The 25,618-nt window shown below is 41.9% G+C and overlaps 2 protein-coding genes across 5 annotated transcripts in view; both read left to right on the plus strand.

Moving 5' to 3' along the window:
* The first annotated feature begins 4 nt into the window (after positions 1 to 4).
* raver1 (ribonucleoprotein, PTB-binding 1) lies at positions 5 to 12,511 on the plus strand. 4 transcript variants are annotated; one of them, XR_009647550.1, is made up of 15 exons: positions 7 to 302; positions 1,884 to 1,950; positions 2,290 to 2,759; positions 3,941 to 4,132; positions 4,245 to 4,365; positions 4,463 to 4,557; positions 5,842 to 5,923; positions 6,050 to 6,240; positions 6,592 to 6,676; positions 6,785 to 6,906; positions 7,379 to 7,453; positions 10,291 to 10,413; positions 10,679 to 10,744; positions 10,839 to 11,842; positions 11,990 to 12,511. XR_009647550.1 is itself a non-coding variant. In XM_060857390.1 (14 exons), exons 1-14 carry the CDS (start codon positions 117 to 119, stop codon positions 10,983 to 10,985), a joined length of 2,022 nt encoding a protein of 673 aa, XP_060713373.1. In that variant the 5' UTR covers positions 7 to 116; the 3' UTR covers positions 10,986 to 12,511. The 4 variants fall into 4 exon arrangements, 3 of the variants coding, with proteins under 3 accessions (XP_060713375.1, XP_060713373.1, XP_060713374.1); XM_060857390.1 differs by having other exon boundaries at positions 10,839 to 12,511; XM_060857391.1 differs by having other exon boundaries at positions 5,845 to 5,923; positions 10,839 to 12,511.
* A 5,531-nt stretch (positions 12,512 to 18,042) lies between these two features.
* Positions 18,043 to 25,618, plus strand: part of pde4a (phosphodiesterase 4A, cAMP-specific) — a 59,419-nt gene continuing 51,843 nt past the window's right edge. The window contains exon 1 of the mRNA XM_060857079.1: positions 18,043 to 19,426. Coding sequence (XP_060713062.1) covers positions 19,140 to 19,426 — 287 coding nt within the window. The 5' untranslated portion in view covers positions 18,043 to 19,139. The remainder of the gene's footprint in view (positions 19,427 to 25,618) is intronic.

Genomic DNA, 25,618 nt, shown 5'->3' on the forward strand with positions numbered 1-25,618 from the left:
TGTAGTGTAACGCATTCTCCTGTCAGCCAATCAGAGCCCGAGTTTGTCCCACGCGTGTATTGTTTAAACTGCTCAGAGACGCAGCAGCAGCCTGAGGTAAAGTTGTACAGGACGCTATGGCGGCTGTGGGAGAGGAGCAGCACTGCACTGCTGTACAGGAGTGTACAGGGCTCAGGGCTGAGGACGAGCTGTCAGCACTCAGTCCTGACGACATCACCAGCAGGACGGAGCGGACACGCAGAGAGTTTTATAACCGCCGCAAAATCATCATTAAAAACCTCCCCGCTGACGTCAACAACCAGGTCAGTAACTTTACTCTGTGTGGTGACGCCTCTGCCGGGTCTAACACGTTAAAGCGGTCACACGTCAGTGAGGTTTACACAACGTATCCGGATGCTAACGTGGCTAACCGCCTCGTTCCCGACACGGAGCGCGTGCACGACGCTCATAACCCTGTATGTGCGCGCGTTCTGTTCCTGACACGAAGCGCGTGCACGACGCTCATCACCCTGTAAGTGCGCGTGTTCGTCATCGTTACAGCGGATTTGCGTGTAAAGTTTTTGTGAGTTTGTGACACGTTACACGTTTGTGAGACTACACGTTACGCAGTCTCACGTGTTTCAGGCGTTCAACATCAATCAGGAGGATCCTTTTTATTCCAAATTTAATTTTATTTTCAAATTATAACTTGTTTCTTTTGTGTAAACGCTTCCAGAACCATTAACATAACGGTCACGTCAACTTTCTATAAATGTCTGGCACAAAAAATGTGTGAATGTTTCAAACAATGTTCGTGTTACAGGAGGCGACGTTAATGAGGACTAGTGTGCGTGCGCGCGCTTCTTCGTGAACACGCAGTTTGGGGTTGACAAAAGGCCAAAAGCGCTTTAACATCATGTTTGAGCTGCAGTTAAAGAAAGTGCTCGAGTCAAGCGTTTTTACTCTCAAACGTGTTTACACAAAGCCTTTACATACAAGTGAAATCAGTGTTTTATTTGTGTTTTTTTTACATAGTAATCCGACATTAAACACCAGTTTAACCGCTTTTACTTTGTTTCCTCTCAATTCATTCACTGATTTATTATTATTGTTATTATTGTGAGCCGTTTATATCGTTTTTAATGGTTAGATTCATTCTGTTTAATCTCAGTCCCTGTGAAGAAGGGAACAGTGAGTTTTATGTATTTATTTATTTATTGTATGTATGTTTGTGTCCCAGCTAAAGTACCATATTAAATGAGGTCAGAGGCAGTTCAGTCCTGCATCTTTCCATCTTGTACCAAATGAAAACCTAAAAGTTTAAATAAAAAACTTTAAGATTCTGTAATGTTGATTTTTGTACTTTGGACAAAATGTGGGAATATGCTGATGAATGTCTATAAAGCTTGAAGTGCAGAACCATTGAAATTACAATGGTTGAAATGAAATGAGAACCATTTGAAGTGTGTGTGTGTGTATATGTATATGTATGTGTGTGTATGTGTGTATATGTATATATATATATATATATATATATATATATATATATATATATATATATATATATATATATATATATATATATTGAATATTTTTTTTATATTCTTATTTAGTACTTGTATAAAAGCTCCTACAAATGAGGAGTAATGAGAGAATTAATTTATATCCGGCTTGATAAATGAGGCTCATTGAGGTTTGGACACAATGATAGTTTGGTAGTTTGAGAGTTTGTTGCAGTGGGTTAATAATCTGGACTGTGACATTACTAATAGATCATTAAATGATTAGAAAATTTACTTTTAAATCTGATTCAAAGAAAGTTTCATTCCAGCACAAGCTAGTTGAAGCTAAGTGTTTTTTAATTATAACTAATTAATTATATTCTCTGTCTTTCCTTCTTTCAGGAGGTTCATGAGTTGTTAAAAAACTATGACCTGAAGTACTGCTTTGTGGACAAATACAAAGGAACTGGTAAGTCCTTTATTAATGAGATTGGCTGTTTGGAACAGTTTCTGCTTCTTATTAACCCAGAACTGTCTCTTAAACCAGGAGCCAAATGTTTCCTTCAGTTTATTCTTTAACTTCTAGGGTATTTATTTATTTATTTATTTATTTATTTATTTATTGTTTTTATTAGAAGGAGTCATTTATAGAATGGAAATTGGGAAAAACTTTTTAGATGAAATGATGAATCTTACTGTTGTAATTAGATTAAACTTAACCTTTTGGCTCATCAGTTAGCATGAAGCTTTAGCCGTTAGCTTGCAGTAATTCTTAATGTTCCTTTGCATCGTTCTTGTTTTCTCGCAGCTTTTGTGACTCTGCTGAATGGCGAACAGGCCCAGTGCGCCATCAAGGAGTTCCACCAGCAAGTGCTGCGTGATCGTGAGATCTCCGTGCAGCTGCAGCCCACAGATGCCCTGCTGTGTATCGCCAACCTCCCTCGGGCCTTTACGCAACAGCAGTTTGAGGAGCTGGTGCGGCCCTTTGGAAACCTGGAGCGTTGCTTCTTGGTGCACAGTGCGTGCACGGGTCACTCCAAGGGCTACGGTTTTGTGGAGTACATGAAGAAGGATTCAGCCGCCCGGGCCAAATCGGAGCTGTTGGGTAAACAGCTTGGCTCCCGCATGTTGTATGTGCACTGGACCGAAGTGGGATCGCTGACGTTCGCCACGCTTCACTCGCGCTGCCTCTGTGTGGACCGCCTGCCTGCCAGCCTCATGACTGCTCAGGATCTGCTGAACACATTGGCTGACATGCCGGAGCCCATCTTCTGCCAGGTGGGTTAAAATAAATTAATCACCCATATGGATTATTGTGCTCATGTCTGATGCTTCACTAAGAACGGACCTTTATTAGCCAGCTAGCTGTGATGAGACCGAGTTCTCAAGGAGGAATTCTGAGTTGAGCAGGCGTTCACGTTCCTTTCCCCCGTTACTTAGACAGAGATCAGAAGTTGAGTCATGCCCTTTAGATGAATGCAGGGGTTTCTTTGTCCTAATGGCATAGATTTGATTTTTGACTGGCTGAGGACATGGTGGAGGTGAGAATAGAGGCTGTGAGGTTGAAGTTCATGTATGTTATTTATTATTATTTTTATTATAACTCTGGGTTACACACCTCATGGCACGGAACATTGTAGCTATATTTGATGCCCCCTCTCCTGGGTGTCAGATGGTCTGTAACCTTTGCCCTGCTTTTCCTGTCTTCAGTTGCTATGGTAATGAGCCTTGCTGGTTTGTATGGCGGTGACCACCTGACCGGGCCGAGTGCTGTCCGTCAGCAGGCCCTCTGACCCATGGCTCTTTCTGGAATGAGAGAGAGAGCAGCTTGTCTTTTCATGTGTCACAACACACGCTGCACTAACGCATGGCTTCATGCCTGCTGTAATTGTTCTTTGTCACCAGAAAATTGGAGTTGTTAAATATATAAAGTGGCCTGATCTGTGAGCACGAGGGCATGTTATTAGTCATGTTACACTAATCATGTGTTTTATTAAGGTTCAGCAGTGATTCACATTCTACTTTAGTTTTTAATCTGAACGTCTGTCAGCGCACACAGGGAAAAACTGAGCTTTGATATGTTTCTAACAGCCCTACTTTTCTTCAATTGTTTTAAGAGACAAAACATCTTGAAATATCTGGTGTTTCCTACTGTATGTATATAATAAACTATATAATACAAAACATTTACTTTTTTTTATTCTACTTTGATAATTTAGCATTTTTCGAGAAATAAATGCTTCAAGACAAAGACTGAAACATGGGCTTAATTCTTATTAACTTTTTAAAATTTAATATGAAATATTCATATTAAACATAAATATATTAGAATATTTAACTTTTTTTAAATTTTTTTATTCAGCATAGATGAACAATTTCAGCCAATATACACTGTGCACACATGCTTGCAGGTGAATATACTTGTGTTGGTTCGTGTGTGTGTGCGCGCGTGTTCTCAGCTCGCTCAGGGACAAGATGGAAGTTTCCGGCGGTTTGCCATTCTGGAGTACTCCACAGCAGAGATGGCTGAAGAGGTGCAGCGATTAACTGATGGAAGCCCTGTAGGTGGTGGCCATATCCGTGTGTCCTTCTGTGCTCCAGGACCTCCAGGCAGGAGCATGCTGGCAGCACTCATTGCTGCTCAGACTTTGGTATTGTTCCTTTATTGGACTAATTTAATATTTTGCTTTTATTCTTATTTTTTTGTACATTTATTCTTCATGACATTTGAGTAAATTTGCCATTTTCCCCCTTTTAATGCAGGCTATAAACAGGGGAAAGGGTCTCCTTCCTGAACCTAGTGCCATGCAAATACTTTCTAGTTTGAGCAACCCGGCAACCCTGAAACTGCTGCTGGCTTCTCTTAATCAAGGACACAAACAAGGTGCTGCTCCCGATGTGTTCTTGAGCTGAATATCATCTCAACATGCGTCTGTGAACAACCTGTAATGGGGGGTGTGTGTGTGTGTGTGTGTGTGTAGGTCTGCTCGGTGCAGCCCCGGTCATGCCGCTGCTCGCTAACCCGGCACTCTCTGCTGCGCTGGTGCAGCTGCTGCTTCAGAACCAAGTCCAGCAGGTACTGAATAACGTTACACACATCTGTCCATTCTTCTGATTTATTTATTGTGTAATTAAATTGGTTGCATCTTGTGATCTGTTGCTCTATTAGCTGCATTAGTCTGTACTCTCCCATTCTCCCTAGCAAACATTTCCAGGAAACCCTCCTGTTTGGGCACAGGTTCTGCACAGTACAGAAAGCCTTCTGCCCCCCTGTGTGAGTGCTGCTGTGTGACGTGGTGGTGTGGCACACTAGTTAGAGACAGGGACAGCTTGTACACCGCAAGACCTGAAGGCTACAGAATGTCTTCAACTTTTAGCAGCTAGACATCTGTATGCCTTAATGAGTTCAGCTAGATGTAGTCAGCTTCTTCAGCCCAAAGACACCAGTGACCTGGGTGTTACTCATGTCTTTTTACATACATGAAACTGAAGTGTGATCAGGGTAAAGTCTTGTTAAGCCATGGATAAACATAATCCCTTAAACCACTTAAAAAAAAAAAAATCTAAACTGTGTACAATACCTGGTTAATAGTTCAAGCTCACTAGGCCTCACCTTTAACTAAGTGGTGAAGTAAATAAAGCTAATATGAAACAGTCAACATGTTTTCAATGTTGAATTATTACATTCATTATTCCAACCTGCCTAAAAGGACAGTAAAACATCAGCTTTTTGCCATAAGACATGAAGTGCCTTAATCCCAGAGTGGATCATTTTCATTTAATGTGTTAACGTTTGGACAAACGTCCCCACAATAATTCATTAGAACGAGTGTTCATTCGATCATTTGTGTGGTTGTCCACGCTGTTCTAGAGAAATCCTGCACACCTCCTGACCCAACAGACATGTACACATAACCTATTTATTTTTTTAAAGATTTCATTCATTTAAATGTTGCAGCCCTGGAAGTTTGTGGTCAGGTGTAATGAGCTCTAGTGCTCACTGTGCAACACTGCCATGGGCCTTTATTTCTTTCTCTCACAGGAGTTTTTGTGTGGGGTGTTTGTTTTATTTGTTTGTTTTTTTTTGTTCTGAGCGTCTAATACAGGACGTGCGATGGGGGGGTGGGGGGGTTTGTGTTGAACAGAACATCTGAACTATAACTCGTGCTTCAGGACCAGCAATAACACTCAAATGCTCACGATTTTAAATGACCCGAAACTATTGCAGCTGAATCCAATTTTCAGTTTTGGTTTGATCTTGAGTGTCTGCGTTTAATCAGATCTGAAGTGTTTGTTCTGCTTATTGCAGTGTGGTTTTGATCTCAGTACAGACATGAGCGTATGTGATTTTTCTGTTCAGCAGACCGGACTGCTAGGTGAAAACCTTCTGGCGTCTGGGCCTTTTCAGCATGGTGTTAATATGCTGGGAGATCTACCTCATGGTATGGCACATGGATAAACTACCACTTTATTTCATTATGCCTTATCTGGTTATTCTTTTTTTTTCTCCTCCAGTATTCTGTTCCCTGATCCAGTGGTGGTAATTCTCTCTGTTCTGTGTGCTTCAGGTGCCCTGGGTGTGCAAACTGAGCCTTTAGGCCCCATAAAGCCTCCACCTCTGGGCCGGACACTAGGGAGGGAGCCAGAGTCCACAACCACACCCAACACTTTCCCCACAAACCCTTCTCCTGAGCTACAGGGCATGAGCGTTCCACTTCTGGGTAGCATGCTAGGAGGTGATGGATCCACTCTGCCAACGGTGAGGGATTTCTTTCTGCCGTGGCCTTTACAGAAAACTAGAGATCTCTCCTTTAAATAGTCATGATTAACATATCCTCTATCCGTAACCTTTGATAGCTCTGCTGCTAACGTTATATAGGAGGGGGTTCATTTCTAGTTTTTTTTTGTGGCTGTGGATTAATGGTCCAAATATTAATCTGAGTTCTAACTTCTGAGCTTAATTAATATTTAAGCTGAATTTCAGTGCTTTATTCACCTGATGACTGCATTAGACTGTCAGCTTTTTAATGATTAAAGTATATTAAAAACACATTGAATCACATGTAGAGTTTGAATAAAGGCTTGTCCATTTTCTGCCTTTTCTGTAAAGACCTCTTTATTAGGAGAGCCACCCAAAGAGATTGGCGTGTCCCCAAACCCCTTTCTGAACGCACCCAGTATATTCCCATCCTCTGGTAAGATGTCTGCAGTGAAATGTTTTAATTTTTCCCTCCTGTGGTCATTTTCATATTATTTAAAGTGTGTGTGTGTGTGTGTGTGTGTGTGTGTGTGTGTGTGTGTAGCTGCCAACTCCAGGCCCCACCCGTACAGGAAGAGACCTGTTCTAGGTGGCATGGCTAACCAACGGCCCCTCCACAGTAACCTGCGCTGCCAAGACTCGTACCAGTTCCCAGCGGTGCACCAGGTTAGTGTAACTTCTAAAGCACTGCTACATACTTGAGTTCGATTGGTGAAGTTATTTCTCTTTAAATTCATGTTGGTAGTTCCAGCTGGAATATGAACACTAGCTCTAACCCCTTCTGTCATTCTGACACGCTATTGTTTCTATGGTAACAGCCTGTACACAGGGATCAAAGAGAATAAACAGATTGATGATTAAAAAAAAAAGAGCAGTTATAAAGTAAATTAACAAATCTGTCTGACTCCATAAACCATTAAAATGTGTCTCGTTCGTTACTAATGAAGCCTCGAGTCACTGGTGTAAACAGAGTAAGACATAACCATAGAGTTGTATCACAATAATCCACATGGAGGTGTTTCTAGTAACTCCACTTCATGTCCTGTTGCATCACAGCACCCTGGTGTGAAATATTTTTATGTCTGCGTTTATTACGCCTCCTCCTTATGTTTCCGCACGGTCTCGTTTCCTTCTACAGGACGCTTTCTCTCCTCTCTATGAGCATCTGGAGACTCTGGACAGCACAGGAGCACATCTGGCCTATGGGGCACAGGTATGACTCTTTGTGATGAGGAGGAAAATTACAAATGACAAAGTGCTGCAGAGAACAACTGGTCCCTCACTGGCCTTTATGCTTTGTTGCCAATATTGAAGCAGCAGTTTTGTCTGAGTAAAGTGTAAATAAGTTATAATTAATCTGAGTATGTTTATTTGTCCTGGGTGCATGTGGTTTGCCTCTATAACTGACAACTGATGCATGATGCTAATGTTGCTAACGAGTCAGTGTAGCATTGTGTAAACTGCTCAACTAAATCACCTGCTTTTGTCTGCAAATAGGATTAGAGACGCTTACATAAGAGCAGAAAGGTCTGTGGTTTTAAAGAAAGGATACAAATGAAAGCCTTTTTATTATTTTATAGTATAAATCTAATACACTCCTGAACAAAATCTTAAGAACAGGGAAAATATTAAATAATATTCACACTGCACTGGTGCATCATAAGCAGGTTGTAAGAACTTCAAAATGACAAAAGAAGAAACAAGAGCAAGAGACATAAAATAGTTACAATCTGTTTTGGGATACAGTCAAGCGGTAGACCCAAAACAATTTCCCCTGCACTGAGCCAGAGGATCCGACAGGCTGTCTGTGAAGACACAGGCTGATCCTCCTCCCAAATCATGGCCATTACTGATGCTGACGGCAGCCTGATGACCAGAAGACAGGGTCTGCGAGAGGAGCTTAAAGAACAACAAAAGTCTTTGCCATGTCTCCTCCCACACCACAAACCTGCACATTTGGAATTTGCAAGGGAGCAAAAAAACATGGTGTGTTGAAAGATGGAGTTTTGTTCTTGGGCAAGAAATATAACCTGTAAGGTCCTGATGGCTTCCAACTATGCTGGCATGACGAGGAGATCCCACTGGAGATGTTTTCTCCCTGCACACTGTGGAGTCATCATGATCATCATCCATCATGATCTGGGGGTGCTTTTTACTTTAGTGGGAAAATGGAGCTTCAGGGTGTCAGACGGCGGCTGGTCATGTGGACGTGTTGCAGCAGGCATCGCTTTTGACTGATAGCCCTCGTCTGTGTGATGACAGTCTTTCAACAGGACAATGCTGCAGTTCACCACAACGCCGACTTCACCACATGGAGCAACGTTCCCACCAGCCTCTTGGAAACAGTCGCATCGAGCTGAAATGAGTGTTTGAAGTGAGCTACAAGTACAGTGGGGCTTCTCACTACTGAGACCTTTTTTTTGACTCTTAGTTCTGTTGTGGGTTTTTTTGGGCTGTGGTCTTAAACTTTTGATCAGCTGATGAACAGCCCGTTTGAGTTTAAATGCACTTTTCAATAAATTGCCTCCTCTGTTTTTTGCTCCTTTTGACATTTTGAAGTAGTTTTTACAACCTGGTTATGATCCACCAGCGCAAAATGCAAATGTTTTTGCATTTTGCAAAAATGCAAAATTACGGTCTTAAGATTTTGTTCAGGAGTGTATAAGCAACCGAAGTGTTTTATTGTGAATAACGTCACAGCTGTGGCTTGTATATAATTCATATGTTTTTGATGAGCCTATAAAGTGGCAGCTGCTGTTGTAAGGTTCATTAGCCATCTCCTCTACAGAAGCAACACAATGCCCATGTTAGCTGTTACACTGAGACGTTCCTTGTCTCAAGTGAGGACGTTTATCCTGTGAACTGCTGTTGAACGTGCTTGTAATGTACTTGGAATCTAAACAAAAGTGTGTGTTAATAGAAGGTGGAAAGTGACTAATGATGGCTTGTTGGTCTCAGGGGACCGACCTGTCAGCTGCAAGGCTCTGGGTCAAAAACCTGACAAATCTCTGAGCAGATTTCCTGTGTCTAGAGTTCAGAAATGTGTGAAAGCAAAAATGTATAAAGATTCTGATCAGTTCAGCAAGAGTCCTGCAGTCCGTTAAGGACCGAGCAGGTCTGTTCACACAACATGCATCAGCTCTGCTCAGAGAAAGTGGCTGTCCTGATCATACAGCAAAGCTGTGACTGTTCTGTAGCTTTATAAAGGTTTGTAGTGTCAGCTCTCCTCTTGAGTACTGCGCTTTATAGCCACCACAGTAGTAGTGTTAATTTCGTCACCTATTTTTAATTTAGTCTTAGTCTTGTGTCAGTCAAGTTTTAGTCAACGAAATGACTCGTTGTTTTAGTCGACTAAAAGTCTTTTAATTTTAGTCTAGTTTTAGTCAAAAAAAATGGTTTTTTTTATTTTTTGATTAATACTGAAACAATTTCAGTAAAAAAGTTTCACGTTTCACTCGAACTTGACTGCACATCACATTTTTTTACTTTATTGATGCTGCTTTTAATCATAATGCAAAGACCGGTCATCGGGACATAAGCTGTCATGTACAATAAGAGGCGACAGGAAATATAATTTAACACAAAAAGCCTAGACCAGGGGTGGACTTGCGCTCAGGATTTGTTTATTTTTGAGCGGTGTGTGGACGAATTATTTCTATGCACACACTAAACAGCGCGAAGCCTCGAACTCGTGCTGAATATTTTAAAGGCGTAACAGCTGATGAAAAAGCAGAGACAATTGTAGACGAAAATGAAGAGAGATTTTATCTTAGTTTTTATTTTATACAAAACATTTTCGTCTCGTCTTTTTTCGTCAACAATAATGCATGTTAATTTAGTCTTAGTCAGCGTTTTTGGACAGTGGTGCAGTCTTGTCATCGTCTCGTCTTAGTCATGAAAAAAAAAGGTTGTTGACGAACATATTTCGTCTCGTCTGATGAAATTAACACTACACAGTAGCTCAAGTCCTTGTGGAACATGTGCTCATGTTTTATCAATTTCAAGAGTAATCTCTAAACCAAAGTTTTAATGTCTGGTAATTGTTTGCAGCACATGAGACGTGGAGCCATCAGTGAGCGAGCGTCTCCGTTCTCTTACCCGTCTAGCCCTCCCGGCTCCTCCTACTTCGGCTTTGGTGCCCCCGGGACTGCGCCCACCACCCAGCTCGATAAGGTAAGCTCCATCCAAAAACCACCTTCAGAGCTGTGGATGTTAAAGCATGAGGAGACACTGACAGATTTCCTTGCAGCAACCACTGACTCCATGTCTATTGATTTTTATTTTGCTGCCAGTACCTTCAACCTTGTACCTCAGTGTCAGGAGAAAGTGGCATGCAAATCAATAAAATTCTTTTTGAGCGAGGAGGAGGATGATGATGATGATGATAGCTGCACAAGTAATGTTTGTGTGGTGTTTTTTCCTCCCCTCTCTTGCCCAGGCTGTGGCAAAGCCTCCCATGACACCCTCAAGTGTTTTTCCTGCTGCGCCTGGAAGTGGAGTTAAGGTAGGTTAGCTTTTAGAGGCTCAGGGATCACACATGTTAATCCCTCAGATAAAGGCTTTCCCTGCGCTCACAGACTGCTCTGTTTCTGCTGTAGACTCCTGTCGGGGGACAGAAGCGTCTCTTCTCATGGTTGATTCCGTCTCCAGAGCCCAGTCCAGAGGGTGGCTACGTGGGTCAGCATTCTCAGGGCCTCGGGGGTCACTACGCCGACTCCTACCTGAAACGGAAGCGCATCTTTTAACCCGTTTGCTCATTGTGGCTGTTGTTGACCCCTGCTGGCTGTGTGTGGTGTTTGGGAATCCAGCATCCCAGAAACTTCCTGTTAATGCGGCCCAAGCTGATCAGTGGGAGTTTTGTTTGTGAATGATTTAAGTGCGCATGTAAATTTATTTTATTTCCCCATTTTTAATTTGCCTTTTTAAGTTTTATTTTGTTAATGCTAAGACCACAGGTACCTCACAATATACCCCCCCCCCCCCCTCAAATTAGACTTCCCCTTGATTTGTCTGTGTATATAGTTGAGCAGCATTCATGAATCCTCAGTCCTTTCTTTAGTCATTGGAAACCCCAGTGCTGTGTGCCTGCGTGTGTGAGGTGGGGTGTGTGTGTGTGTGTGGGATCGTCTCTGGTCTGTGTGTGTGTGTGTTAGATGGTCTCATGTCTGCGTGTGTGTGGGATGGTCTCTGGTCTGTGTGTGTGTGTGTGTGTGTGTTAGATGGTCTCATGTCTGCGTGTGTGTGGGATGGTCTCTGGTCTGTTGCGTGCTCGTCGTCTGTCCCGGCTGCTCTGTTTGTCAGTGTTCATTGCTTCACCATGTTTGATCTGTGTTTGTTAAACCTGCCCGGGTCCCTCCACATGTCCCCTTCCTGTCACGTGTCCATGTTTCCTGCACTAAGTGTTGTGTGTTGCACTTGGAGGACGCGAGTCACCTGAAATTTGCCTCTCATCCTGACACTATCCATTTGTCTTGTACAGTTCTGTACCATTTTGTCTTCCTTCCTGTCTCTCTGTTTACTCTGTGTTCAGACTGTAGTTTTGCCGTAACCATCCCTGATCCTCACACTGACTACTTTCCAAACCCCCCAGCAGGGGGAGCTGGTGAGCTTTGATAACCTATCGTTTTCTTTCTTATATAGATATATATAAGTACTAGAACAAGTAACAGTCTGGAGCAGGCTGGACCTGTGCTCAAACATATCGGTTCAATTATTTTCTTTTTTTTTCCTTCATCTGCCCCTGTGCCAGCTCCATCTTGACTCCTGTGGATGGAGTTCTCACTGACTTTACCCCACGGCTGGATTCGGAGCACCAGATCTGTGACTTGCTTGCTGACCTTTTCCATTGTAGTAACTGAATATCTTTAGTGTGCTGGAGTTTCTGATGGACTCTACAGATAACTGGTGTTTAAACTCCAACGTGTCCAGTGTAATCTCTCACCTGCTTATTTGCTGTGTTCATACCTGAGCTTGTATATTTCTTTGCAATTTTTGGCTCATATATATTTTTTCTTTTTCCCCCCAATCTAGTCTACTGGAAATGGAAGTGCTACTGTATATATTTTTTTCTTGTACATTTATTTTTTTTATTATTTTGATTGTGTGATCTTGCAGCATCTTTCTGAAGGAGTTTGTACACTATACTGCTGTAATGTAAAGAACCAAACGGACTTCATCTGTAAACTGACTGCTTAGCAAGTGCACCATCGTTTGTACAGAGCCGCCATGTGTTTGACTGTAGATTTCAGCAAGTAAATGTTATTTAAGTTTACACCTTGTTGTGTTTCTTTACAGTACACGGCTGTACATTAGTACAGATGTACTGTTACATTCCCTCTTCGTTTTTGAGGAAAATCACTGTAATATTAGAAGTCTGAGCTTTTGGACTAATGGCGATTTTATAAAAATATCAGTTCTACAGATTCTGTCATAACACAAGTTGTAATTGGATTTAGAAAACAAAATGAGTTTAATTGAAGATCAGCAGAAACCCATCTTTCTCACTAAGCAGCTCTATCACACCCACAGCTACCACACACTCTGGATTGTGTGTGTGTGTGTGTGTGTGTGTGTGTGTGTGCACAAAGAATGGAAAGATAAGTCTGAGTAGTGAATAAATCACTAGAGGGTGCAGAAGTGCAGGAAAATAATCAACATAACATTGAATTGACTCAAACAGAAAGAAGGAGAGGAAAGGCTTTACCTCAAAACACTGAAAACATGAGTGAATATATAAGAAGGAAGACTTCAAACACTTCCTTAAAGTAAACCATGAGCGTGACAGCAAATAAATCGGTTTGATGCAATTGTTTGGGTTTTTTTTTTTTTTTTTTAAATCTGAACCCTCACTAGCTAACCACCCTGTTGCTATAGAAACAAAAACCAAATCAGAGCATTAATATAAACCTGTAATTTACCTGTATGTCTGTGGTGTAGTACAGTGGGTTTGGCTGATGCGGTTGGCCCGATCGCTTCCAGAACAGCAGGGAAATAGATTTGGCTGTTGAGAAAAGGCCATCGTACAGAGATCTAGCTGCCTGGTAAAAGTCAGCGTGCACCCTGCTGTCAGCTCCAACGCCGGAGATGTCGATGTGATAGTGTCTCTGTGCAGAGAGGAAAAAAACGATGCTGCGAGCAGGGCAACTGTACCATGTGGAAGGAATTTAAATGACCCTTTCCACTAGGCCCTTTATTCTAAATGGCAATATGGGAGATTATCAGAAATGTTAAAAGCAATAAAAATACTTTACAGCAGATTTCATCTCTAAGTGACGCAGACATTTTGAGCAGGTGGTCTACATCAGCTAGCTTTAATGCCTCTGTTAACTTCTCCATCTCTTGACTTTTCCAGTGACTTGGTCCAAGTCTGCTGTCTTTCCGACGCCTTTTCTGCAGTTTAATTGGGGACGAGGACCACTTCAGGAAACTGCTGCTCCTTGGCTCTAATTAGGTTAATGTGCCACGCTGATTGCTGAACCCTCTGATGATGCAGATGCGGTGGACATGTGACACAAACACATGAGAAATAAAGTGGCGTGACATCAATAATGACCTCAAGCCAAAAATAATGAGACGACTTTGTTTTACTTTATTGTAAAATTACAACCCAAATGAGTATTAAACATTTTTTATGATGAAATACCTCTAGATATTTTTACACGTTTAAGCTTTAGGTTGTTTGATGTCTATTTTTTTGTGGTGACAGGAAGGTGTTTCTGTATGTTTTAATAGTTTCAGAGAGAGAGAGAGAGCGAGAGAGAAGACAGAAAGAAAGAAAAACTCTTCTCTTCCTAGCTGCACAAAGACCAACAATAAAATAATAAAGCAGAGCTTGAAAAGCATGTCTGTGCCTGTTATTGTGTGTCATGCTCTTAGCTCACATCCCCATTGCTATAAATATGCCTGAGATTGTTCTTAGATCCTGCAGTGTTGTGCCTGTATCCCCTATTCTCCCCAAGGGGAACCAAGGCAACACAGTGGACAAATTTGTCACAGACATTTTAGATTTCTGCCTTTTATTTTCCCCTCCCTCCCTCCCTTCACCCACATAGTCCCTGCACACCACCCGTGTTGACTCTGCTGCAGAAACCTGTGATTTTCCAAAATACCCACCGGCAGAAAGCTGCTGTAACGTTTAAAAGGTGCTCGCAGCGACATTAAGGCTCTGCTCACTGGACACGTCAGTGTGGAGGAATGCACGGTTATTCTCTAAAATACCGTCTGCATTGTATGAATCATCATCTGAGCTTTGGTTATTCCACACTCCAAGGGCTTGATGGTTAACAGTGAAAAGCTGAAACACTGATAATGCACTAAAAGCCAATAAGACTGGATGTGTAATGGTGTCGAGTGAACGGCAGCATGGCTCGGCCCGGCCGTGCGGTCACATTGACACTCGACCCTGTCTCCAGCTCCATCAAGTACCATCTGAAATCCAGGCTTTCACAAGTTCTCCAATCCAATTAAAGTGCAATTAGGCCACTTAGCTTGTTCCTGCTGAAAACCGCAGATGGCCTGATGTTTCCTCTCCTCCAGAACCCGCTCTTTACGTCTTCACACACGCAGACGCTGTCTAAGATTAGTTTGGGAGCAGGGAGGGGGTTGAACGAGCAGTTAATGGACTGGCAACTGAGATGAACTAAATGTTTCAGCTCGACTGCAGCCTTGTGACTTAAGTAACAGAACACACGCTTCTCCATTACAGGCTATATTTGGTTTCTTTTTTTTTTTCTTTCAAGACCAGCAACTAAAGCATGGAACATTTCCTACTAGGCACCAATTCATTTGTCCTATTCAGTAGCATTCAGCTGTCAGTATCATCAGTTTATTTAGAGAAATGAGCACAGAGAAACACACAGTCTTACATCAACACTCATCTCACCACTTTGCCTCATTCTTCAATGTCAGCAGAAAGGTAAAGGATTAATATTTAATTTCTCCGCCTTCCCCGGGGAAAGAGGGAGGTTCTAGTTCCCGTCATTTCCTGACGTTGGGTCTGGAGTGTTGGAATGGGAGGAGCTGACATTAACAACCATTCTAGGCATCGCACGGGTAGATCACCTTTCGTGTTTGTGCATTTCAGAGAGTAGTAAAGTGCACTCAGTTATGTTTGGTGATGGCAGAACTGAAAACAATCCTGATAAAGCATCTTGTGTGACCTTCTGGCAAAGCAAACTCATCAGCCTTGATACTTTAATGATGCTATTTATCTGCCAGACAGACGTGACGAATCCCTTAGGCCTCTTCTCTTAAAAAGAGAGCTTAAGAGTCTGAGAATCTCTTGATTAACTAAGCGGCACAAATACAATATTTATAGCGTAGCAGTGAACTCTAGTTGGAAAAAAGACCCCTGAGAAAAATCCCATAATTCCAGGGTGAATGGAGTGACTTCTGAGACGGTCAACTTTGACAGAATGCAGCGGTGTTTGTTCACCAACTGCTTGCCTGTTTGTTTCCCACTAGTTCCAGCAGTACATAAATGTTGCTGTGGTGTTTGAGGTCAACTCTGATCAAATTAAATTAAAGGTAACTTCTTGTAGATACTGAAGTTGGGGCTCACTTGTTATGCTGAACTTTTACCTGGATGCCTTACCTAGTAATGGCTTATTAATATGGATAAATGATCCTTTGCAGTGCCATCACCCTCTTTCTGCACTAGTTTTCTTATTTATAAGATATCTACAGAAATACTTCCAGTGTGCAATCTAATGAGGCGCTGCCAAATTCCGCTTTAGAGGATCATAATCAGGGGATAAATTGGGGAACAAAATCCCCCCACCGGGTGCACGGTGGCTTAGTGGTTAGCACGTTCGCCTCACACCTCCAGGGTCGGGGTTCGATTCCCGCCTCCACCTTGTGTGTGTGGAGTTTGCATGTGCCCCCCCCCCGTGCCTCGGGGGTTTCCTCCGGGTACTCCGGTTTCCTCCCCCGGTCCAAAGACATGCATGGTAGGTTGATTGGCATCTCAGGAAAATTGTCCGTTGTGTGTGTGTGTGTGTGTGTGTGTGTGTGTGTGTGTGTGTGTGTGTGTGTGTGTGTGCCCTGCGATGGGTTGGCACTCCGTCCAGGGTGTATCCTGCCTTGATGCCCGATGACGCCTGAGATAGGCACAGGATCCCCGTGACCCGAGGTAGTTCGGATAAGCGGTAGAAGATGAATGAATGAAATCCCCCCACCTTTAGTTCAAGTGAGTGTTAAACAGCACTGGGCTCCAATAATATCATTTCATGGAAATGTAAATTACAGCATGGCCTGTACTGCATGGATGATGATGATGATGATGATGATGATGATACAATATAATGTACTACAATAGAAACCTACTTTATACTCTAATAGAGTATAATAGAGAAATCCTGGTGGCCTGACTAGAATTGTGGTTGGTCACATACTGTCCACTTTATTAGGACCACTTGTACACCTGCTCCTTTATACAGTTATTCAATCAGCCAACCATGTCGCAGGAGGAATGTGTATAAAACCATAATGACACAGTACAAGAGCTTCAGTTACATCAGGATGGGGAAGAATCTCTGTGACTTTAACCATGGCATAGCTGCTCGTATTAGTTGAGCTAGTTTGTCATTTGTGTTTTAATCTGCTGACTGAAACACTGTGTTAATTAAAGAGATCAGAAAAAGACGGAAAAAAACACCAGCTGGTTTTGTTTCTAATCTTTTATGCCACCTGATTGGCTGATCAAGTGTACAGGTATTCCTATTAAAGTGGACAGAAAGTGTGAATGATGTAAACAACATGAAACAGTAAATAATGTAGACGGAATAAAAAACCAACAGGATCTGGAGAAGAGAGAAACATGGCACAAAAATAAAGACCTACAGGATTATGCTCCAAAAAAGTACAACCATGTAAATAATTACTGTAACTATAAGTGCAGTATCACTGTGTCATGCAACTATTAATGCTATAATTATATGCAATAATGATGAAATTAAACCTGAAATTTAAAAAAATGTTTTTTTTAATGGAATAAATTAAATGAATAAATTGGAAATGTTTACATATAAAATTACATTTTTCTCCCAACAACAACAACAATAATAATAACAATATTAATAATAATAATGTTTGTGTTATTATTATTATGGTTACTATTATTATTGTTATTATTATTGTTATTATTATTGTTATTATTATTATTATTATTATTATTATTATTATTATTATTATTGTTGTTGTTGTTGTTGTTGTTGTTGTTGTTGTTGAAATAGTTTTAAACCCTAATCATTTTAACAGTGAAATGTGGATATGGTGTGATATTGAATCGCTCCAGTGCTGATTTATAAATAAATAATAGATAATAAATACAGACTGTTCATTGTGGTGAAGCATTAAGAGGCGACAAACCAAACAAACAACATGGCAGTAAACCGGGCTTCAATTCTGACCTTCAGCTCCTTTTAGATCATTTTATTATCAGTGCGTCTTTGAGGCTTAAAGTGCTGAATGATTCACTAATAAACCAGTTAAACACGAGAGAGAGAGAGAGAGAGAGAGAGAGAGAGAGAGAGAGAGAGAGACAGAGAGAGAGAGAGCGACACACACACAGAGGAGGGAGTGTGTGTGTGTGTGTGTGTGTGAGAGAGAGTGAGAGAGAGAGAGAGAGAGAGAGAGAGAGAGAGAGAGAGAGAGAGAGAGAGCGCGACACACACAGAGGAGGGAGTGTGTGTGTGTGTGTGTGAGAGAGAGAGAGAGAGAGAGAGAGAGAGAGAGAGAGAGAGAGAGAGAGAGAGAGAGAGAGAGAGAGAGAGAGAGAGAGAGAGAGAGAGAGAGAGAGAGAGAGAGAGAGAGAGAGAGAGAATGTGAGAGAGAGAGAGAGAGAAGTAGAGAGAGGGAGTGTGTGTGAGACACACACACACACGCACACACACACACAGAGGGAGATCCTGAGCCACATTAGACATTAGTAAGAATACAGTGAGTAACTGCAGGAACTCGCATCATGATTCATTTCCAGAAGCCTTTAGCGAAAGAGATGTTTATTTGAAGCTTAAAATAAATAAGAAACCTAGAAAAAGACCTTGATGGATTTCGGTCACATCCCACGCGCGTTGCGCTCCGGGCAAAACATCTCGCGCTCATGACATGAACCTGCGCGCGCGGAGCTTTCACATGGAGGTGGACGGAGAACCGGCGGAAGGCGATCGCCAGGTTTAATCTGCGCTTGTCCTGGTCTCAGCACAGACTTCTTCTGCTCATTACTTTCCTTTTTATAAAATACTTCTTATTATTTTTATGGCTCCCTTTGGTGTGATTTGGAGCGTCTCTTTTCTGAAAGCAGCAGCAATAAAGGACCGGCGCGCAGCACACGGAGCCGCTCGGGCGCTCTGACGGCGACTCTGACGGCAATAACAACAAGACCGACAGGACAAAAAAGCAATAAAAACTGCGCCGTAAATGATCGAGTCGTCGCGTCTGGAGACCAGCAGAAATATCGCGCGTGTGTGTGTGTGTGGGCGTGTGTGCGTGTGCGTAATGAACGTGGCCGCCGCCGCCGCCGCCGCTTCTTCTCGCTCGGATGCGGATGGAAAGATTTTCACGAACCGCAACTTCTGAATTTCCCTCCGTATGTTCAGGAGTCAGGAGTCAGAGCGCCTTCACCTGTTGTCCGCACACTGTGATCTGTTTCAGCAGCTGTTTCTTTGTGTCGATGTGACAGTGTCTAGGTTTAGAAGATTTATCGTTAAAAGCCTCTAATCTCATTCTAACTGCCTTGGACTTTAGTTACTTCAGATTTCACTGCCGCACATGGAGAAGAGCCAGACATGGACCGAAACCGGTCTTATTTTTTGACTTAGAAGAAAAGATTGTCATAAAGGATTGATTTCCTCCAGACACCACATTATCTGTTCTTACAGTTATTTTTGATTTGCACTATAATGGAAGTGCCACCGTGCTCTAAGAAGAGCCTGTCCCTCTCGCTGCCGGTGCCTCGGGAAGGACAGGCGACCCTCAAGCCTCCTCAGCACCTTTGGCGACAACCGCGGACTCCGATCCGGATCAAACACCGCGGCTACTCCGATACTGACCGCCATCATCACCCGCACATAGAGCGCGCGGACGCCATGGACACGAGCGACCGGCCCGGTCTGAAGAAATCCCGAATGTCCTGGCCATCCTCCTTCCAGGGTACCTCAAGCACCGGGAACTGTTCTGGGAGCAAACGGTAAGAGAACACACTGGTCACGTGTGTGTTTGTATTTTAGGGGTTATTGATGAGTGCTTTAGATTGATCAAGCAGGGCGCGTGGGCTCTCCAGTGATGCGCTATGCGTAACGGGCAGGAACACTTCTCCTGAGTGACGCGCTCCGAGCGCAACGAGTGACTGGCACAAAAGATTCAGCTTTAGATAGTCGACTCTTTCGAAGTGTCAGTTTAAGTGAATCGATTCGTATGATTCACCATTTATCTGTAAATACGTGCGGACACTAAAGATCTCACGTTTTTATCATCACGGGATTTAATGCTGCCCCATGCAATGTGGAGAACAGTTAGAAAAAGCTGAGATTCTTTCTTGCTTATGAATCGATTTCATCGACTCGATTTACGATTAAAATAGAATCGATTCTTTGATGAATCGTCTGTCACTGACCTCCCCAAAAGAGAATCTAAATGCAGTGGTTCGAATCTCTGCGCAAACACAAGATAACTTTTACCACCAGTCCTTTTGAGGGTTTTCTGTAAATAATCCATGCTAGAGATCATTTTCAACTCAAATCCATGCTTACACTATCTGATACATAAAGCTTTCTTTTGTATAGCTAATAGTATAATAGCTTAATCTTTGACCCTAACAAGTGTGAGAAACTGCTTGATGCTAATCGGTGGTTTGATAAATCAGATCAAAGTGATGGATTTGCTGTAATTTATCCAAAATATCATCATGCAATCATGCCTCTGTGTGTATTACCAGTGGATCAAATTTTGTACTGCCAAATGCACACAACAAATTCACAAATTCAGATGTCGCTCCTTTGCATATTCTATTGGCGTGTGATTAGCCAGACGTCCCTGTAGATTTCTATGCCACACTTATGTAAGTATCACCTTTATATAGCGTTTATGTATAATCCCTTGTTCTCTTTAAGGAATGAGTGTGGGTGTAGTGTCCTGCATTCATGTGTCTCTGTTTTGTGGTCCTATCTCCACAGACAGACACACCCGCTGTAGGCAAAGTGGGGAGTAATACATTAATACAGTAATTCAGTAATACAGTAATACAGTACAGCGGGAATAGAGCAGCACTGTGAGAGGCCAGTGGAGGCGAAGTGCATGGAGCTTGGCTTTTTTCCTACCAGGTTGTGCCCATGCACAGACGGCAAACACAGCCGGCTCATGGGAGTGTGTCCAACTCCGGCTCACTGGAATCAGGATACTAATATGGATTCCAGGCTGCAGGCCACAGTTACAGCCATTTCTGGCATTAGTGTAGCCGTGGTGACTCTACCTGCCCTGCTGTTACTGTGGGCGGCCCAACGATAGAAAAGTGTGTGTGTATGTGTGCCAGCGTGCATACTTGTGTGTGCATTTATGCATGCTTGCATGTGTGTGTGTGTGTGTGCTCACGTAGATTCAGAATTCCTACTTATTAGCTTAGGACAGTCTCCTCAACACTGAGTTCAGCAGAGTATACAGACCAACTACAGACCAGTTATAGACTTACTACAGACCAAGTATATGTTATAGACCAGTTATAGAGCAGCAACAGACCAGCTATACACCAGCTGTATATCAACGACAGACCAGTTATAGAAAACTACAGATCAGTTATAGACCAACTACAGACCAGTTTTAGACAAACTACAGACCAACTACAGACCAGCAACAGACCAGCTATTGACGAGCTGTATGTCAACTACAGACCAGCTATATACAACTACAGCTAAAAAAATCTACAGACCAGTTATAGATTAGCAAAAAACCTACAGACCAACTATAAAAAAATCTACAGACCAGTTGTAGACCAGCTACAGACCAACTAGAGACCTGCACACTTTGAATCTGTGTCACTACAAATGACATTTTTTACATTGTTTCTTTTTATTTCATTAAAGAAAAATGTTTATTGTGTGAGGAGCAGATGAGGGTAATATGCAGTCCTTGTACAAAGATGATTGGTTGTGATATCTGTAGAAATTGAATTTATGGATTTAATTGAATGAAATTTTTTGTAAAAAAAAGAAGTTTAAAGTCTGTTTTAGTTCTATTCAGCTAAATATCATGCAATATCCCCAAATATGACACATAATAATAAATAATAAACACTCCCACCTATGGGTGAAGGATATTATAGACTTGATCCTTCATGTTAAACAGTGTTTCACTAATGACTGACGTATATCACATTTGAGGTCCCATATTTCCTTTACTGTCTGTCATATTTCTGTAAATTATAAAGAGGATACATTTTCTATCCTATTATGACCTGTTCTATCATTACTATTGAGAAATTCAAAATGAGGCAAAAGAAGAGTTTTTGCCCCCAGTGCTGACAACTTTGTTCTGCTCATGCTGCGCAACTGCACTATGTGTGTGTGTTGCACCCTCATTTACATGTAACGTGTACTTAGCATTAGAGTTTGAGTGCACATGTGTGGGTGTGTGACTGGAGGGTGCTGCATAGCAGAGGATGCAAATCAGCAGCGTCACCTTGATGCTCACGTACAGGGTGGGTGGAGGCAGATCTTCCATTGTGCATTTTCATATTTTTTGTATTTTTGTCCATCTTCTTTATTTCTAAAGACATCTTACTAAAGAGGCATTAAGATGGATGTATAGCTGGATGTAGTAGAAGGCTGAACCACATGCAGGTGGAGATCCTCATGCTCATGATCCCCCAATGCTCCTCACATGCCATCTGCTGCTTAAAGCCTGAGGCCACTCAGACTGCTTGAGAGTGATGCTGCCTCTCACTCATCTGCTGACCACATCAGTGTCCACATCCGCGGTTCATGTCCTGCTCTGTAAGATGAGATATCAGAAAATATTTTCATTTCTTACGAAAACAGGATTATCATAGGAGAGTTGAACAAAGGTGTTTTCTGAACCTGACTGGTTTTTACACATCTGTAGGAATGAAAGCCTGTGAGAGTTTCGTCTCCATGCAATAAGCAGCTCTGATCTGAGCCTATCTGAAACAATCAGAGCAGCAGTAATGCTCTCTTTCTCTCTCTCTCTCTCTCTCTCTCTCTCTCTCTCTCTCTCTCTCTCTCTCTCTCTCTCTTTCTCCCCCCCCTCCCCCTCGCTCTCTTGTGACTTTTTAGACCCCTGTAGTGACTGCATTTGAAAAAAAAAAGTGAGTAGAAGAAAGCAGATGTTAGCGACCCTCCTGCACTCAGTAGAGCTGTCATTGTTATATGAGCTGACAGCAGGTCACTTTACTCAGTTCACCACTAGTGTATAAAACCTGAGGAAACTATTGTTTCAGATGACCACACACTTATTACCAGAATATGTGTGTAATAAAACTGAGTTTTGTCTTTGTTTTTAACAGGAGGTGTTAGTGTTAGTTCTCTGTGTCAGTGTAAAATGTTAGTTTGTAGTGCTGTGACCAAATATGACATTAGATTATAATTCATAGATTATAGATTATATTTATACATTTTCTACTAAAAGGTGTAAAAATTCGGTGTTTAAAAAAAGAGTTTATTTCTTACTTCATCAGGTACTCTCATTTGTAAATAAAGAACCACTGAATATGCAAATTATTTCATGATGTCACCGTTTTCTGGCGGTGTTTTGCGTGAACTTTATCTAGTGCACAGACCTGTCGTGTCCCGAGCACAGGACTACTGTGGGCTGTATGTTTGTGGAACATATGGTTCATCCCAGATGTGAAGGTTGGAGGGAGGCACAGAGGGTTTTGGAGCATAGACTGAGAAGTAACTAGTTTGTGTGTGTGTGTGTGTGTGTGTGTGTGTGTGTTTCAGTCTAGTTGAAAAGTGCTGACAGATTTCAATTAAATTCCGAAGGTCTGTTATGCCATTTGGGAATCTGGGGCTCAAACTTTCTCCCTGTTACTTTGGTTTCTGTCAGATGTGTTTGTTTCTCAGTTAGTAATTTCTGCTGTATTTATAGCAGCCCCTGAGTTTTGAACATGGCCAAGGAAGGTCTTGGCAGTGCAGCTGCTTTATTTTCAGATCCTAGCTGTTCTGTGTTCTGTCTGAGTCCAGGAGAGAATGCAACTGGCTCATTATTTTTTTTTTTTTATATCAAGAGGAAAAGATGGCAGCAGAACACACCTAGTGACATGCCAACAAATGAAGTGTTTACATGATTATGTAGCAGAATCAAGCACTTCTACTCAGATCACACTGAAGAACTTGGCACTACTGTGTGGGCAGCAGAGAAGAGCTGTAACAGTGTTCATATACATCTGATGGTTTATCCGAGACTTAACTGGACGTTCACTAAATCATGGAAAAACATCTCAGTCAGAAGGGTCACTGTACATTCACAGCATTTAGCAGACACCATTATTCAGAGCGACTCACGTAATTTCATATAAGTCCAGCAGCAGCAGCTTGGTGAACTTGGGATTCAAACTCACAACCTTCTAATCAATGGTCCTACACCTTAACTACTAGTCACTAGGTTACCACAACCCGTCTGTAACCAGTTTACTGAGCCGTAAGATAGCGTCTGATTTAAAAAGAGTCTTGTATTAAATTTTCAATTCAAATGGAGGCTGTACTGCTCTTCTGCTCATTCAGAGTTCTACTGTAAAGAACATGAACTGATAATACATCACGAAAATAACACAAGGGGCAATTTTTATACTCAGATGAATGATTTCAAATGCATGTGTATGAAATTATTAAAATGAAGGAGAAGGGAGAAGAACAGAGAAGGAATAAAAAAGGAGTGTGTGTGTGTGTGTGTCTGTGTGTGTGTGTATACTGTATATGTGTGTGTGTATGAGTGTGTGTATATATATATATATATATATATATATATATATATATATATATATATATATGTATATATGTGTGTGTGTGTGTGTGTGTTTGTGTGTGCGTGTGTATGTGTGTGTTTGTTTGTGTGTTTGTGTATGTGTGTGTTTGTGTATTTGTGTGTGTATGTGAGTGTGTATATATATGTGTGTGTGTTTGTGTATGTGTGTTTGTGTATGTGTGTACAGTATGTGAGTGTGTGTATGTGTGTGTGTGTATGTATGTATGAGTGTGTGTGTTTGTGTGTGTGTATGTGTGTATATGTGTATGTGTGTTTGTGTATTTGTGTGTGTGTATGAGTGTGTGTATATATGCGTGTGTGTGTTTGTGTATGTGTGTATATGTGTATGTGTGTTTGTGTATGTGTGTATATGTGTATGTGTGTATGTGTGTGTGTTTGTGTATGTGTGTATATGTGCATGTGTGTTTGTGTATGTGTGTACAGTATTTGTGTGTGTATGTGGGTGTGTGTGTGTATGAGTGTGTGTATATATGTGTGTGTGAGTGTGTGTATATATGTGTGTGTAAAACATTTACATTTACAGGTTTTGGAAACTTTGCTGCTGTTAATCTTCACTTCCAATTTCAGTGAATTTCAGAAATCACTTGGTAGTAAAGATAAGTAAAGGGACATGGAGCCTCATTCAGCAGTCAGCACTTAGTCCAGAGAGATTAAACTCACACACACAGCATGCTACACATCATACACTGCACTGAACATGTCCTGCTCATGCCTACACTCTCTCAGACAATATACAGAGACAATAAAAGAAAGGAGAGGGTTGGTTAAATAATAGAAGTCTGGCTAATAAAAAGAGCCGTCTTTCAGCTGCGCAAAGCCAGTACAATAGAACGGCTGCAGAAAAATGTCAAGAGCAGGGTAACAATGGTGTAAACAACACACACAAATGTGTAGCTGTAGGCTGCCTGATATAAGTAATGAACAATCTTCAATGAGTGTGACAGATAAAATGATCAATATCAAGTCTGCTCAGTAAGCTCATTAATAATGACACCTAGCTTATTACTAAGGCTGAAAACACACAATGCATCATGAAATGCTGTGGTTAAAACCAGGAGGCTTTTATGTGTCCTTCCAGCTGTGAGCAGTGAGTGACCTTGTGGGGGATGATATCCATCATGTCTGTGTGCTGGAACATCTGTAAGGTGAAAGTGTCGACTGTGTTCAAAGGTCAACAAAAGTGACATGACGCTTCTCCTTCAGGACCTTCACATATAAACCTGAGTCCTGCCTCGTATCCTGAGCCGCCTGTACAGATGTGGGACATGACGACGGGACTTAAATCATCCTCTGTTATTAGAGGTGACCACACGCTCATGCTGCAGACGGTCACTGTGGAATTCATGAGATTTAAAAACAACTGTAGACTGAGGACTTGCAGCCG

This window comes from Tachysurus vachellii, chromosome 21 (assembly GCF_030014155.1).
Source record: "Tachysurus vachellii isolate PV-2020 chromosome 21, HZAU_Pvac_v1, whole genome shotgun sequence".
NCBI lineage: Eukaryota > Metazoa > Chordata > Actinopteri > Siluriformes > Bagridae > Tachysurus > Tachysurus vachellii.